This window comes from Heteronotia binoei, chromosome 12 (assembly GCF_032191835.1).
Source record: "Heteronotia binoei isolate CCM8104 ecotype False Entrance Well chromosome 12, APGP_CSIRO_Hbin_v1, whole genome shotgun sequence".
Lineage (NCBI taxonomy): Eukaryota > Metazoa > Chordata > Lepidosauria > Squamata > Gekkonidae > Heteronotia > Heteronotia binoei.
The window spans coordinates 79,630,125-79,646,410 of NC_083234.1; the positions used below are offsets into that span (position 1 = coordinate 79,630,125).

Consider the following 16,286-nt stretch of genomic DNA (forward strand, 5'->3'; position numbering starts at 1 on the left):
GGGGAGGAAAATGCCGAGCTGAGCTGCTTCTCATAACGGGAGCAGGCTGGAACTTCTGTTCGGGGTAGTGGAAAGCAAATTAATGCCTACTGTCTACTTTTCTCAGTTAGAGATTAGTCCAAGATATGCACAGAAAACTTTGAGGAGATTTACCTTGGTTAAAAGGGAGTCCTGGGGGGGGGGCATCCTTTGAGGCTTTGAGGGGTCTCCAGAGATGAGTTGCATATTCATCATCTGCAGAAGTTCTCAGAGTCATTTATTTGACATAAGCTCGACACAATCCTAACCTTCTTGGACATTGCTAAACATCTAAAGCTGCACAAGACCGGTGTGGATCTGGATAATTGGCAGAAAAGGTACAGATTACTATCTTTCATTCCAGGACTATTTACAATTAAACAGAATAAACTCAGAAGGTGGGAAATGGAAGTATAGAAAGCTTGGAAGAAGAAGGGAGGAAGAAGTGAAATTTGGACTTTGCTAAATTTGCTAAAAAGTGTGAAAGAATTTGTTTGGTCTACTTGCAGTTTTGAAAAAAGAGCACTATCGTCACAGACCTGCAGCATATACAATCAACACAGGAAGTATGTCAAGTATCGTGAGATCTCTTTACCAGTGAAAACGAGATTTGGTGGCAAGTAAAGCAGGAAGTAGCAGATGAAAAGCCTACTCTAGGACTATAATACCATAGAGAAATATCAGCAGTTTAAAAAGTGTTCAGGACATTAAAAATTGTTGGAAATAATTGAGGTGATGATAAGAAGATAAATATTATTGGACATATTGTTTATAATGGACCTTAGAAGCCTGTAAAAGAAAAGAGAAAAATTTGTTTTAGAAAGAAGCAAAAAGTCGCTACCGCCATTTTGAAAGATTTAAAAACTTTAAAAATTAATATCTCGGTCTGGGAAGCTCTTAGGATGGCGAAATTAGGCTTCTTGTAAAAAGCAAGCTCTAATCTTTTGAATCTGATAGTCAAATCTGAAATTGGCGAGATCAAAATTTTCAGTGTTTTAAAGTGTCAGAACACAAGCAAACCCGTGCAAGGGCTACCTCATTGGAGAAAATGCAGGACCAATTAGAGGCAATGGAGGCTAGAATGATGAAAGGTATGAAAGAGATAATAACTGCATCTAAAAAAGAAATTATAGAAGAGATTTAAAAAGATATGGCAGAAATGAGGCAGAAGAAACATCTAAGAAAGTGCAGGAGGTAGAAGGGAGAATGAAAGCACATGACTCCAACTTGTTGAAAATACAAGAAAAAGTGGCAATACATGACTGCAGATTGATGGAGACTCAGATACGTCTGAGAGGAGTACCTGAAAAGGAAGATGATGACTTGAAAGAATATATAATAAAAATAATTGCAGCATTTTTAGAGGAAGATCCTGAAGAGACTAAAAGTATGTATGATTATATGTATAGAGTGAACTCACTCTACGCCAAAAAAAATAATTTACCAAGAGATGTTGTCATAAGATATATGACAAAAGAAATCGTGGGAAAGATCATGAACAAAATTTTTGAAAATATATTGATAGTGGGAGGCAGCAGAGTAAGAATTATGAAGGAGTTGCCAAGGCAAATGATAAATGATAGAAGAACATATAAAAAACTGACAGAAAAATTACGGGACAATCAAATGAGGTATAGATGGATAATACCTGAAGGCTTGAGCTTTGAACTTCAGGGGAAAAGTACCACAATTATAAATGCACAGGAACTGCGTAGGTTTTATGAAGAACATAAAGAATTTGCACCATGATGGATTACAAATTATTGTCTTGGCAAGTAAATGGACTAAATTCACCACAAAAAAGAAGGGCAACGTTTCATTGGATTAAAAAGCAAAATTGTAATATAGTTTGTTTACAAGAAGTGCATATTAAACAAAAGGATTATAAATTTTTATGGAATAAACAATTGGGACTAGAATTTTACTCATTGGCTGAACAGAAGAAAAGGGGAGTGATTTTTTATATTGAACAAAAATTGGAGCCAAAATTAGTGTTTAAATTTAACAAATTTAAAAAATTTGTTGCAGTAGAGATTATATTAAATGCAAAAAAAAGTTGTTATTGGGACTTTATGCTCCAAATGGTGCAAAGGATGCTTTTAAAAAAGACATTACACAACTATTTGATGAATTGACTTATGATCAAGTTCTGAAAATGGGGGACTTTAATGGAACAATTAAGAATACACTGGATAGGTCTGGGGGAAAAAATAATAATAAAGAAGGAAAATTGACAAAATCTTTTTTTGAATTGGTCAAAGAAGAAAATTTGGAGGATATATGGAGGAAATTTAACCCTGAAGTGCGGGACTACACCTTTTTTTCCAGCAAGACATAAAACTTTTTCTAGAATTGACATGTTGTGGGGCACTAAAGATTTAGGTCTTATAACAAGGAAAATAGAGATTTTACCTAAAATTGGGGCGGATCATAACCTAATAATGTGGATTACAAAATTGTCTAAGAAGTTGAGAAGATGGAGATTGAATGAAGATTTACTACAGAATAAATAAATAGTGACATACCTAGAAAATGAAACTAAAGCTTTCTTTCAAATGAATGACAAAGAGGATATAGAATTTCAGATGGCTTGGGATGCCTACAAAGCAGTAATGAGAGGAATATTGATTACTTTGAATAATAAAGATAAGAGAGCAAAAGAAAAACAGTTGTTGGACATTCAAAATGAAATAAAGAAAAAAGAAGGGGAGCTGAGAAAAAGGCCAGGGAAAAAGAAAATTATAAGGGAAATTACAATACTACAAACGCAAATGAGACATTTGTTAAATAAAGAATTGGAATGGAATTTGAAAAGATTGCAGCAGAAATCTTTTGAGGGTGCAAACAAACCTGGAAAATATTTGGCTTGGCAACTGAAGAAAAAGAGAGAAAATAAAATTATTAATAAAATTGTGGTAGATGGAAGAGAGGTGGTTAACCAAGAGGGAATAAAAAGAGAATTTTTTAAGTATTATGCCAAGTTGTTTAAAGGTGTTAAAATAAATAAAGAAAAGATGGATGAGTATTTACAAACGATAAAAATAGAACCCTTAACAGAAAATATGTGAAAAGTTTTGAATGATCCAATTGAAAAAAATAGAAATTGAAGCAGCAATTAACGTAATGAAAAATGGGAAGGCACCTGGGACAGATGGATATACAGCTAAATACTTTAAAACCTTTAAAGAGGAGTTAATACCAAAATTGCAGATGTTGATGAACATGATAAGAATAAAAGGGACAGTACCAAACACATGGAAGGAAGCTGTTATTTCGTTCATCCCAAAAGAAGATAGAGATGTCACGAATGTAAAAAATTACAGACCAATTTCGCTATTAAATAATAAAATATATACAAGAATCTTGGCAGAATGGCTTAAGCAACATCTGATAAATTTTATAAAGGAGGAACAAGCGGGGTTTCTTCCCAAAAGGCAAATAAGAGACAATATTAGAACTGTTGTAAATATTGTAGAATATTATGAAAGACATCCAGAAAAGGAAGTAGCATTATTCTTTGTGGATGCAGAGAAAGCATTTGACAATTTAAACTGGGACTTTATGTTTGCAGTAATGGAGAAAATGGAGTTGGGAGAAAGCTTTATAAGAATGATAAAAGCAATATATACTGAACAAGGCTATGTCTAAACACAGATCTTACAGAAGATATGACAATTAGCAGAGGTACAAGAACCCTAGGCAAATGCCTAGTTTGCCTAGTGGGTGGGCCGGCCTGATCAGAAGCATGTTGTGGAGATTGGTGTGCTGCTGCAGGAAGCAGGGGGATGCAGGGAAGTTCCATTCTACCACTGCAAAGTTTAGTCTGTATCCAACCTAAAAAGAGGGAATTAGACCAGTTCATGGAGGGCAGGCCCATCAGTGGCTACTGGCCATAGGAACAAAAGGAATCCTCCCCATTCAGAGGGAATAAACCCCTGAGCCCCAGGGCTGGGAGCGTTTGCCTCCTATGACCGGTTTGCTGCCCTCCAGGACAACCAATCTGCCACTGAGTGAAACCAGCTGCTGGACTACCTGGACCAATGGTCTGACCCAACAGCTCCCCTCCCTTCTCCCTGTAACTTTGAGATGGGAAGAATCACAATGGGTGGAATTCCCACTCCTGTGTCCACTCTTCAAGCAAAGCAATCCAAGATCTGGGCGGCCAGTTAAGCACATGCAAAGAAAGCCCTTAAACCAGTTTATGAAGCTGAAGATGGGCCATGGGTTTGCATGCCTTGATAAATGCATTAAAGCTTGTGCAAGAGGGATTCCTCCTGCTAACCCTGAGCAGGAAGCTCCGTGTTCCCAGGCCGAGCAGCCAAGGGGGCTTCTCTCTACAGACACCAGCAGCTAATGCAAGCAATTATAATTGCAGACCCACTTAACGAAACAAGGCATTATACATATTTTATGTTAAATTCTGACAACTGTAATGTTTGTAAAACTGACTCAAGATATTAGTTCAATAAAATTTAAAAGTTTAAAAGGGGGGGGGGCTTGTTTCATTGTATTTTAAGCAATCTGAAAGATTTCAACTCAAAAGCAGCAGAAGAGGAGGAGACTGGATTTATACCCCACCCTTCACTCTGAATCTCAGAGTCTTGGAGCAGCTCACAATCTCCTCTATCTTCTCCCCCAACAACAGACACCCTGTGAGGTGGGTGGAGCTGAGAGGGCTCTCTCTGCAGCTGCCCTTTCAAGGACAACTCTGCCAGAGCTATGGCTGACCCAAGGCCATTCCAGCAAGTGCAAGCAGAGGAGGAGAAAGATGATGATGATATTGGATTTATATCCCACTCTTCACTCTGAATCTCGGAGTCTCAGAGCGGCTCACAATCTCCTTTACCTTCCTCCCCCACAACAGACACCCTGGTAGGTGGGTGGAGCTGAGAGAGGTCTCCTCAGAAGCTGCCCTTTCAAGGACAACCTCTGCCAGAGCTATGGCTGACCCAAGGCCATTCCAGCAGGTGCAAGTGGAGGAGTGGGGAATCAAACCGTTCTCCCAGATAAGAGTCTGCGCACTTAACCGCTACACCAAACTGCTGCAGGACTTCCTCTAACCCATATCCATAAGATTTCTATATGCTGCCAGGAGAAATCCTGCATGGATACCTCAGTCAGTTCCTGTGCAAGCCTAAACGGAGTGGGGGCATATTGACTGTAACGGACTTGGAAGGCTGTAACTCTGCTCAGGACTGCACGGCCTCCATGTCTCCCACACTCTGGAATCTGACCACATGCACTGTCCTTGGCTGCTTCCTCCCAGGAGCCTCTGAATGTACCAAAAAAAAAAGCCTGGCTCCGTCTCAAGGGCCCTAGAAAGTTGGAGCCTGGCCCAGGGGACAGAGCTGTCTCTTTTGAGTGCGGATGGCGCTCTCTGCCAAAGGGAGTTTTGGCTCTCAACAGCTCATTCCACCCCCCTCCAAATCTTCTTTTCTCTAAGGTGTGACTGGATTCAAATCCAGCTTTTGGGGGGATGCTTCAAGGGTCTGTGTGTAAATCTGTCTCTGTGCTTGGTTACCAATTCACAATTGCACACAGGGGCCGCAGAATACACCCCCATGTTAAAAAAAAAAGACAGCAGCTTTAAATATTAACTTAAGCATTACAATACATTGAAACCATTCAATTTTGCAACATTACATCATCATAATATACATTATAACCTACTAACTGCAGACAAAACTAGTCACACTTATACAATATATCCTTGAAAATACTGTGCATGTCTACAACATGCATAGGGAATATTCTAACATTGCAGATTGATTGTTTTGTATAAAGAACTTCATACTATGCATTTTGAATAACACCTTGTCTTTAAAAGCCAAAATAATAATAATAAAAAAACATTCACAGGAGGGTTCTTCCTTCCCAAGACTCTTCCAAATTTCTTCTTCCAATTGGCAAAACTGAAAATGTCCCCAGTAAAAAAAAGATCTGTGTTCTTCCAGGGCCTTCCCATCTCTAGCTGTAGCCTAACCTGACCAACTGAATTTGGACACACCAGGGAATTTTTAAACATCTGAACAAGGAGCCTTCAGCTGTGATTTCCCCCATTCCACCAGCAATTTGGGTGGACTGAGATAACGTTAGCAGCAGGTGGCCCTCAAGCCCCTTTCCCACCCCAGGCAGGACCCCCTGCCTGCTACAACCTGCCCTGGGCCCTGCCTCTGTAAGCGAGGCCAGTGATCCTATAGCAATGGACAGCCCATTACTTCCGCTCTTCCTACCTGCGCAATTCACCACACAGGGTGTCTGGATAGTTCCGTGGCTGGTCCGCACAGCCGCCACCCGCCGCACGCCCAGGTCGTCTGTTCTAACCTCAATACCGGTCACTGGGCAGTTCTCGATAATCTAGAAAGAGCCGAGAGAGAAGTGAACGACACGATCCCCATCTTAGAGGGATGCAAACAAGGAGCAGGAATGCAAGCCCTCCAGCACCGGAGAAAATGCTGCCCTGCCCTCCTGGCCCGCCACGATGGATGGTCTCTTTCAGAAGGGTGTGCTGGGAGCTCCCTCTGGCCTCTCCCTGCCCAAGAAGCTCCCACTTGCTCAGTCTACCCAGCTGTCTCTCCAGCCTACCCTGGCAGATCTTTCCAGCCCTTCGACCTGCAATGCTGTCAAATGCTGTCAATCCAGCCTGGCCCTTCCTTTGAGACAAGCAGACCCCCCCCCCCCCAGTAAGCCATGGTTCCTCCCCAGGTGCAAACCTGGCCTACTGGGCCTCTTCTAATACTGATCTGGCTGAAGTCCTGCTGCAAAGGGCTGCCTTCTCAATTACCAGAGCCCCTCGGGCAGCAGCCGCCCGGGCAAGGGTGGCACAGGTGCCTGCAGGATCCATCGTGCCGTCCTTAGGGACATAGAGGGTGCCATAGAGGTCATCCACGTTCATCAAGGGATACAAGCTCTTGGTTTCCCCAGGAGACAGGACATACGACTCGATGCCATACACTTTACCGAGCTGCAAAAGAGGCACAAGAAACAAGCCCGTTAGTCGGGAGTTGCTTGTCGAATTGGGTCTTCTTGAGCAATCCTGGGGCAGCCACGGCTATGCCAGTGCAGAAGACAAGAAATGCTGATTAGGTTCTCTGAAAGACAGCTGCTCCCCTCACTGCCAGCCTCTGCCCAGAATGCCTAGCTCTGTGGGAGTCTCTCTGGATTCGCCCCAAAACAGGCTCCCTCCAAGCAGGACAGTCAAGACTCTTCACAAGCCTAGCTGGCATGAGCTGAGGACACACCCACCAGAGAGCCCCAGAATCCTCTGCCCTACCCAGTAGGCAAGGCAACATGCGGAGATCTCTTTTGGCCTGAAAACCACAGGGGCACCCCAACACCGAGAAAGCTCCAGAAGAATCCATGTCGATACAATGCTTAATCAGGATGGACCATAAGTATTTAGCTCTGGAAACTCTCAGAGACCTTACTGGTATGGAAACACCTCTCCTTCCAACTAGGTCGTCCCTGAATTCACACAGAATCATAGAGTTGGAAGAGACCTCCAGGGTCATCTAGTCCAAACCCTGCACAATGCAGGAAACTCACAAATACCTCCCCCTAAATTCACAGGATCTTCATTGCTGGCAGATGGCCATCTAGTCTCTGTTTAAAAACCTCCAAGAAAGGAGAATCCACCACCTCCTGAGGAAGCCTGTTCCATTGAGGAATCGCTCTAACGGTCAGGAAGTTCTTCCTAATGTTAAGCTGTAAACTCTTTTGATTTAATTTCAAACACATTGGTTATGGTCCTACCTTCCGGGGCCACAGAAAACAATTTCACACCCTTCTCTATATGATAGCCCTTCAAGTATTTGAAGATGGGGATCATCTCAGCCGCCTCCTCTCCAGGCTAAACATGCCCAGCTCCTTCAACCTCTCTTCATAGGACTTGGTCTCCAGACCTCTCACCATCTTTGTCTCCCTCCTCTGGACCCACATAATATTCTTGTTGATGTTGGTAAAATGCAGTTTGGAACAGAGAGAATGCTTATTAAATTTGCAGAAGATACTAAATTGGGAGGGGTCGCATATATAGTAAAAGACGGAATCTGGATACAGACTGATCTTGACAGACTGGAAAACTGAACTAAAACAAATAAAATTAATTTTAATGGGGATAAATGTAAAGTTTTGCTTTTAGGTAGGAAATATCCAACGCATAGGGGAGACTTGTCTTGGCAGTAGTATGTTCGGAAAGGATCTAGGGGTCTTAGTGGACCGTACACTGAATATGAGTCAGCATTGTGATGTGGTGGCTAAAAGGCAAATGCAATTTTGGGCTGTATCAACAGAAGTATAGTGTCCAGTTCACATGAAGTGATGGTATCATTTTATTCTGCTCTGGTCAGACCTCACCTAGAATATTGTGTTCAGTTTTGGGCACCACAATTTAAGAAAGATATAGACAAGTTATAGACAAGCTGGAATGCAAGGAGAGCAACAAAGATGGTGAAGGGTCTGGAGACCAAGTCCTGTGAAGAAAGGCTGAAGATGCTAGAGATGTTTATCCTGGAAAGGAGATGACCGAGAGTTGATATGATCCCCATCTTCAAGTACTTGAAGGGCTGTCATATAGAGGATGGTGTGGAATTTTTTTCTGTGGCCCAAGAAGGTAGGACCAGAACCAACGGGCTTAACATTAGGAAGAACTTCCTGACCGTTACAGCTATTCCTCAGTGCAACAGGCTTCCTCTAGAGGTGGTGGGCTCTCCTTCCTTGGAGGCTGTTAAACAGAGGCTAGATGGCCATCTGACAGCAATGCTGATTCTGTGAATTAGGCAGATCTTGAGGGGGAGGACAGGAAGGGTTGCACCAGTGCTTAATTCTCATGGCCTCTTCTTACATGCCCAGGGAAATGCTGATCAGCACTTTGGAGTCAATAAACAGTTTTTCTTCAGGCCAGTTTAGCCAGGAATCCTGCTGGACATGGAACAGGGGTCACTGTGTGTGTAGGGGAGGTATTTGTACATTTCCTGCATTCTGCGGAGGGTTGGATGAAAGGACCCTGGAGGTCCCTTCCAACTCTATGATTCTATGAAAATCTGACAGCTAAGAGCGATGAAGCGGTTTGGTCTGAGCTTGTTCCCCTCCTGACCCAGCATGAGGGCAGCCCTGTTGTGTCGCAGAACTCAAGCCAGCAGCTCCCTTTGCTTGCAAGCTTGAAATGTAGCCCTGAAAAGAGGCAAAAAACACTTTATCCTATGCTAGATGAGGGAGAACTACTGGTGAAGTTTGATCTGCTTGGATGTCAGCTGGTATGCAGGCTGCCGTGCTCCTCCTTGGAGGGTAAACATGAACTATAAGAGAGACAGACAGAGATAAGTTTATAGAGCTCTTTCTGCATGGTCTCTGCTTGACACAAGGGTGGATGAAATGCAAGACTATTTAATTCAGTTTCCAATTCACATTGCCAGACAGCAAGTCTTTTGATTAAAACAAAAACGAGCTGATAGGGAAAAAAATGACTTATATTTATCTGTTTGTGGACTCCTTCTGTTCTGGATTTTGCCTTGCTTGGGGCATACCACACAAGACGACAGGTAGGCCTCCCCACTAAGGAGCTGACAAATCTTCATTTCAACAGTGGGGGGAGATGCCATCAGGAACGAGGTAGCGAGATGTGACGGGCAGCAGGCACATGCAAGCTTAGAGGCAATGCTGCTTGGAAGAGACTAAGTTAGCTGACATGACTGACAGCTGGCGGAACTCGCTCTGATTGGGGGTCTGCCGCTGACTCTCGAGGAGAGGTAGAACAAAGTTGGAGTCCAGCAGCACCTTTAAGACCAACAATGTTTTATTGAGAATGTAAGCAGTTGGAGAGTGAAAGGAGTTGGGGAGTGGATGGTCAAGGGAATGGTTGCTTGAGAGGCTCTCTAATGTAAGAACAGCCTAATAAAGCAGAGTCTGTTTCAGATCTTGGAATACAGAAGAGGCTCTGTAGGAGACTGTTCTGAAAAGTTTAAATAGTCTCTGTGTGAAAAACAAAGAAACACACCCTGAGAGGGAAACAGTTCTCCAGTTTTAAGCTTTCTGTCCAGTGTGAGCAGACTGTCAGAGAAGGATTTGGCAAATGGTTTAGAGGGAGCATCAAAAGGCCGAGGTTATTTATTTTACAGAGGAGACAGTAACAATCTTGCCAGAGAAGACCTTACTGGGACCAGAGAAGAATCTACTGGGAAGACCTTAGTCTTAAACAAAGAGACAAAGCTAAGTACATTCTCAAGACTGTGTGAAGTTTAAAAGGAAATCTAGAATAAACAACCTAGAATAAGCACCACAACAGTGGTGAAATCTAGAATAAGCACCACAACAGTGAAATCCAAACAGCCTTAAGTCTAAAACCGTCTCTTGTGAAGTCAGCAACCTCAGAGGCAGTTTATATTTAACTTTCTGTCTACCTACTCCACATCCCAAAACTCTGTGCAAATATCGATTCCCTTCCCTGCCAGTGTGTTCAAATACACCAAACACTGTTTAAATCTTTACCTGTGCCTACCATGCCATCTGAAGGGAAATATTTGACAACTGAAGCAATAACAGGGTGATTGTTTTAGCAGGACGATTAATAAAGCGGTTGACATTACTAACAGAGGGCGGAAGACAAAGAGAGACGAAGGGAGCAAGGGATGGTGGCAGAGAGCTGCGAAGGAGGACAAAGGAGCGAAGCTGAAGGCTTCTTAGCACAGGAGGGTTTTGGGGCAGCCACTTCTGGGAAGCAGCAATGGGGGAGAACAACACTCCAAAAGAAGGCAGGAGACATCTGACTGGCTGAAAGTAGAAAAACTGGAGGCAAAGAGCCAAATCACCAAAAACAACGGCAGAAAGACTGGGACAGTGAGGCAGTCAGTGAGGCAGAATTCAGGCAGGCAGGAAGGAAACGGCGTTTGTGCTGGATGGGCTAAGTCCACAGGAGCAGTGGGTGATTTGACTCCCTGGAGTGGGACACAGCCAGAGAAGAGCAGCAAGAAGATCAAAGCTGGAGCTGCCCCAGGTGTGAGCCAGAGCAGGGCTTGGCTGGGAAGGTGCTGCTTACAGACATGAGTCGCTTGTATTCGTCCAGCCGTTGCTTGTTGGAAGCAATGAAGAGGCCTCCATTTTGAATCCACCCTGTGTGGAGGCCTGTCTCCTGCTCCAAGTCCTGGCTGACCACATTACGGGTGTGGGCCAAAAGCTCAACCTCCACATCACTGGGGCGCAGCTGCCATAAGAGACCTGAAGGAAAGGGAAAGAAGAGGCTGACCTCGCAACATGCAGATGCAAATCACCAGCGGCCATCTTGCCTCCGTTTCCCTCTTCACCAGAAAAGAAGGGCGTCTTTCCTAAATGTATGGGGCTCTAGAAAATGGATACGAACAGACTGCATGATTGAGCAGGGTGAAGGCTGATGCACATATTATTGACCAATGTTCAAAATGGCCCACAATTCTCATTTGAGTATTCACATTTTGAAAACAAATTTTAAATTTCAGATTTAGAATGTACACCCTGGTTGTCACTGAATCTGAAGGCTCTTTTTTATTTAAAACATTTTAGGTGCATTTCTGCCTCGTGAAACTCAATGTAAATAAAACAGTAATGATAAAAAACACATAAAAGACCACAATTTAAAATCTCAATTAGGACTTCCAATAAAGAAAAACTAAATCAGGCAAAAAGAACAAAGTTTGAGTCAAGAAGCACCTTAAGACCAACAAAGTTTAATTCTGGGTATGAGCTTCTGTGTGCCTTGTCAGTGTACTTCTGTGTCAGATACTCTGGACTCAGAATAAAACTTGGTTTTATTCAGCTAGTGCTGAAAGAGCTGCACTGGCTGCCTATTGTGTTCCAAGTCCATTTCAAGTTGTTGTTTTTGACCTTTAAAGCCCTTTATGGTCGGGGGCCTGCCTATCTATGGGACTGCCTTTCTCTGCATGTTCCCCAGAGAGCACTGCGTTCAGGGACACAAAACCTACTGTCCGTCCCCGGACCAAAGGAGGCCAGGCTGTGTTCCACATGGGCTACGGCCTTCTCGGTGGCAGCACCAGAAATGTGGAATGCCCTCCCGGAGGCCTTAAGGGCCCTGTGGGATCTTTCTTAATTCCACAGGGCCTAAAAAACTGAACTATTCCAACAGGGCTTCAACACCGAAACTGGGAGAGACCTGCCACCTTACGCTGCTGAGGAGCTACGAACATTATAGGATCACTAACAGAAAAAGAAAGATCCCGCCTATATCAAAGTTGTACAGCACCACAAAATGTTTTAAATTGTATTTTATTGATTTTAAATTGTATTATAGATGTTGAGCTGTTAGCTGCCCTGAATCCACTTGTGGAAAGGATGGGATAGAAATTTAAAGTGATAGATGATAGATAGATAGATAGATAGATAGATAGATAGATAGATAGATAGATAGATAGATAGATAGATAGATGATAGATAGATGATAGATAGATAGATAGATAGATAGATAGATAGATAGATAGATAGATAGATAGATAAAGATTCAAACTTTGTTCTATTGCTTCAGACCAGCACAGCTACCCACCCAAATCTAAATGAATCAAACACAGTTCTAAGTAAAACTGAAGATCGCCCACAAGGGGGGCCAGACACACCTCTCTGAGGAGGCTATCATTATGGAGCTGCCACTGAGAAGGCCCTGTCTTGTGTGCCCACCAGAAGATCTTTGATTGGTGGGACAGTTAGGAGGGTCCCTTCCTGTGCTCTTAACTCCTGAACAGGCACCCTAATCAAGTCTGGTTCATGCAGTTGGACCTCTGTAAATTGGTGGGGAAATGTGCTGGGCTTCTCTAGGACACCCCTCGGAAGCCCTCACGTGACAGATATGCCACACGGCAGGACCTGGAATGCACAGGGTGAAGACCTCCCTGGGGTAGCACTAAGCCCCTGCTGCCCATGCTCCCTCCCACCCTTCCCAGCCCTTGCTGCCACCCACCATCTTTTCGTCCCGTTCTTCCCCAGGGAAGCTGGCCTTCCAGAAAGATGAAAAAGAGATGACAACACACATGCCGACCCCCCACCCCCTTTCCAAGCACACCTCCCCTCTCCCCTCAAACCACTGCACTCTTTGACCTGCTGTGTGCCAGGTGGTCCCAGAAGTCAATCGATCCCTCTCGAGCAAGACGACGTTGGTCACCCCGGTCTTCGCAAGGTGATAGACAGTCTGGCAGCCCATGCTGCCTCCCCCAACCACCACCACATCTGCTGAAGCAGGGAGCGGCTGGGTGGGCCCTTTCCCCTGGGGGCCGCTTTCCTTCAGAGTCTTCTGGTATGGGACGTTCTTTTCCGACGTCTGGCTTGGTGCATTGCTGAAAAACCGGACCTTTTGCCTAGCCAATGGGGGCTGCAGAGAAGTGGCTATCTGAAACACACGTCTCAGGTTGGCCATGGTGGCCTGTGCTGCAAAGGCAAGAGAGAGAAATCCATCACATTTACCACTTGTTGAGTCCAACGTACCAAGACCATAGGAAGGATGAGCAAGCTGGCTAAAAATTCAGCAAGCACTGAGTTCTTTAAGAGGCGGAACATTTACTGTCAGAACCCTGCCTAATCAAATAAACAGGAAGATGCTTAAATGTTATCAACCTGCCCAAACTACTTACTCAACATTTATACCCCACTTTCCCCTGTTGCTCACGGCAGCTTACAAATCATACTGAAAAGCATACTAGGGTTGTGCAAAAAAAAAATGCTTTTCCCCGTCTCCATTGTAGCCTGTGGGGACTATTATAGTCAATGGCCCCATAAGGCTATAATGGAGAATCAATCTGGGGGTATCTGGGGCTCTAGTTTTGAGACCAAAGCAGCAAATTTTCAGTACAGCTGCTGATGCCTCTCTTTGACCCCCCCCCCCCCCAAGTTTCAAAAAGATTGGACTGGGGGTCTGATTCTATGGGCCCCAAATGAAAGATTATGCATGGGATAGAGAAAGTAGAGAAATAAGTACTTTTCTCCCTTTCTCATAATACAAGAACTCGTGGGCACTCAATGAAATTGCTGAGCAGTCAGGTTAGAATGGCTAAAAGGAAGTATTTCTTCACCCAAAGAATGATTAACATGTGGAATTCACTACCACAGGAGGTGGCGGCGGCTACAAATATAGACGGCTTCAAGAGGGGATTGGATAAACAAATGGAGTAGAAATCCATCAGTGGCTATCAGCCACAAGGTATAGATGGAACTCTCTGTCTGGGGCAAGTCATGTTCCGTATTCTCAGTGCTTAGGGGGGCAAAAGTGGGAGGGCTTCTGGAGCTCTGACCCCACTGGTGGACCTCCTGATGGCGCCTGGTTTTTTGGCCACTGTGTGACACAGAGTGTTTGACTGGATGGGCCACTGGCCTGAGCCAACATGGCTTCTCTTATGTTCTTTAAGTGTCCCATTCTACATTGTTTCCCACTGAAGAAAAAAATGCCATGTGAGCAGAGAGCAAAAATCTTGTGAGCAGCCTTTTAGAAACTTATGTGTCAGCACCCCCTAGCACAGGTTAGAGAGAACTGTGGTTGCAAAAGTGACAAGGTCGTGGAAGCTGTGTCTTCTTGCTTGTTTATACAGCACACAACTGTCTCAAGTTGTCTGTTGCCACTTGGATGTTGAGTGAGCATAAGATGTTTAGGCCTTGAGTCCTAAAGTGTTTACCTGGAGCAATCTCTCCAGCATGGACTAGACACCACTCACAGAGAAGGACTAGTGAAGAGTCTCTGGGGATGGTGACTTCTGGGAGGGGTGAATGCAACAAGGTCTCTGATAGGAGGTTGTGAGGGAGCACCTACCAGCTCAGGGAGCACAAGACATGTCTTAGATGGCTTAATTGTGTGGACTGAGATGGAGAGTAGGCAGTAAAGACCCTGAAAAGCCACAGCTTCAGCATGCATATATGCAGTCATGCGTGGGGGACTGCTGCTGTGGTGGATGCCGCTAGGCCACTTGGAAAGCTTGGAAAGAAAATGGCCACTTGAAGTTGTAAATGCTGATAGCACAGACTATTGCTACCCCGACAGCTCACATTCTGTGTGGGCTCTTATCAGTCTAGAATAGCTCCTATGAAGGCCGCCCTTTGAAGAAGTTCTAGATTGACTTGTAGACTGAGGGCTTTTCAGACACTGGAGGTGGCTGGATGTCTGATCACCGCTTCAGTTTGGCATCTGCTGTGATCAGCCAATTGTTAAGCTACAGGTAGGGTTTCAGATCCCAACCAGCCCAGTGAGTCATGGCCGCTGCTTTGGTGAATATTCTGACAGCTGCAGCTAGACCAAATGGCAGGATGGTGTATTGTAGGGAAGGGCTGCCCCATTGGAAGCAGAGGTGTTTTTGGACATCGGGTTTGATTTACACAATCAATTCCACAGAATGCCCACCGAAAAGGTTCCAGCCACAAGGAGACATGCCAAAGAAGATGGGGAATTCCCAACTTTTAAATCCTGCACTTTACACTCCAGGTTTTCCTGCGTCCCTCCAAGGAAGCTCTTCAGCTTCCAGCAGAGCCCGCAAATGCCTCTTGCCAGCAGTCTCAGACCTCTGCTGTTGCCCATATTAGTGCCAGCCAGCATGACCCCCTTCTCCTTCCCGGGGCCCCAGCTCAGAGTGGCGGGCGGGGGGGGGGCGTTTTAGCCCCAGTGAGGCCCGCGGTTCCCGGGCCGCTGCTCTGCTCTTTGGGCCACGGGGAGGGAGCGAGGAGCTCCTTCTTCCCCCACCTCAGCGGCTGGCCCTTCTGCAGGCCTCCGGGCCCCAAAGTGGGCGCAACCCTGCCCTCCGCTGCAGGCCCCCGGGCCACGCGCTTCTGCCTCCCCTGCAGAGAGGGGAGGGGGCAGCGAGCCGGCCGGGGGTCCGCCCTCCCTCCCTGCCGAGCCCGCCGCGGAGCCCCTGGGCCGCCCGAGCAGCCGAGCAGCGAGGCTGGCCTGCCCACTCACCCGGCGGCGCTGGGGCCGCGTCCCGCTCGCTCCCTCGCTCCCTCGCTCTCTGGCCGCAGCAGCAGCAGCCCCGGCGCGCGCCCCCCTCCCTCCCTCCGGGGGAAGTGGGCGGAGGCCGCGCGGTGGCCGCTGATTGGGGCGGGGGCGGGGCGGCGGCGGCCTCGGAGACAGAGGAGCAGAAGAGCCCCCCCCCCCGCCTAGTGGAGAGAGGCTGAGCGGCACGAGGAAGCTGTTTTGGAGACAAGCCAGGTGTGCAGCGGCGACAGTAGGCTGGATTCCACCCGAAGGGTGATCAGCAGGCGGAATTCACTGCCGCAGGAGGTGGCGGCGGCTGCAGGCATCGGCAGCTTCAAGAGGG

General features: G+C 45.6%; 1 protein-coding gene across 1 annotated transcript in view; it reads right to left on the bottom strand.

Moving 5' to 3' along the window:
- Positions 1 to 15,985, bottom strand: part of SARDH (sarcosine dehydrogenase) — a 96,696-nt gene extending 80,711 nt beyond the window's left edge. Inside the window, exons 1-5 of the mRNA XM_060251052.1 lie at positions 15,929 to 15,985; positions 13,093 to 13,419; positions 11,051 to 11,229; positions 6,803 to 6,982; positions 6,252 to 6,375 (exon numbers count right to left, since the gene is read on the bottom strand). Of these exons, the coding sequence (XP_060107035.1) occupies positions 6,252 to 6,375; positions 6,803 to 6,982; positions 11,051 to 11,229; positions 13,093 to 13,408 (799 nt within the window). The 5' untranslated portion in view covers positions 13,409 to 13,419; positions 15,929 to 15,985. The remainder of the gene's footprint in view (positions 1 to 6,251; positions 6,376 to 6,802; positions 6,983 to 11,050; positions 11,230 to 13,092; positions 13,420 to 15,928) is intronic.
- Between the last annotated feature and the right edge of the window lie 301 nt (positions 15,986 to 16,286).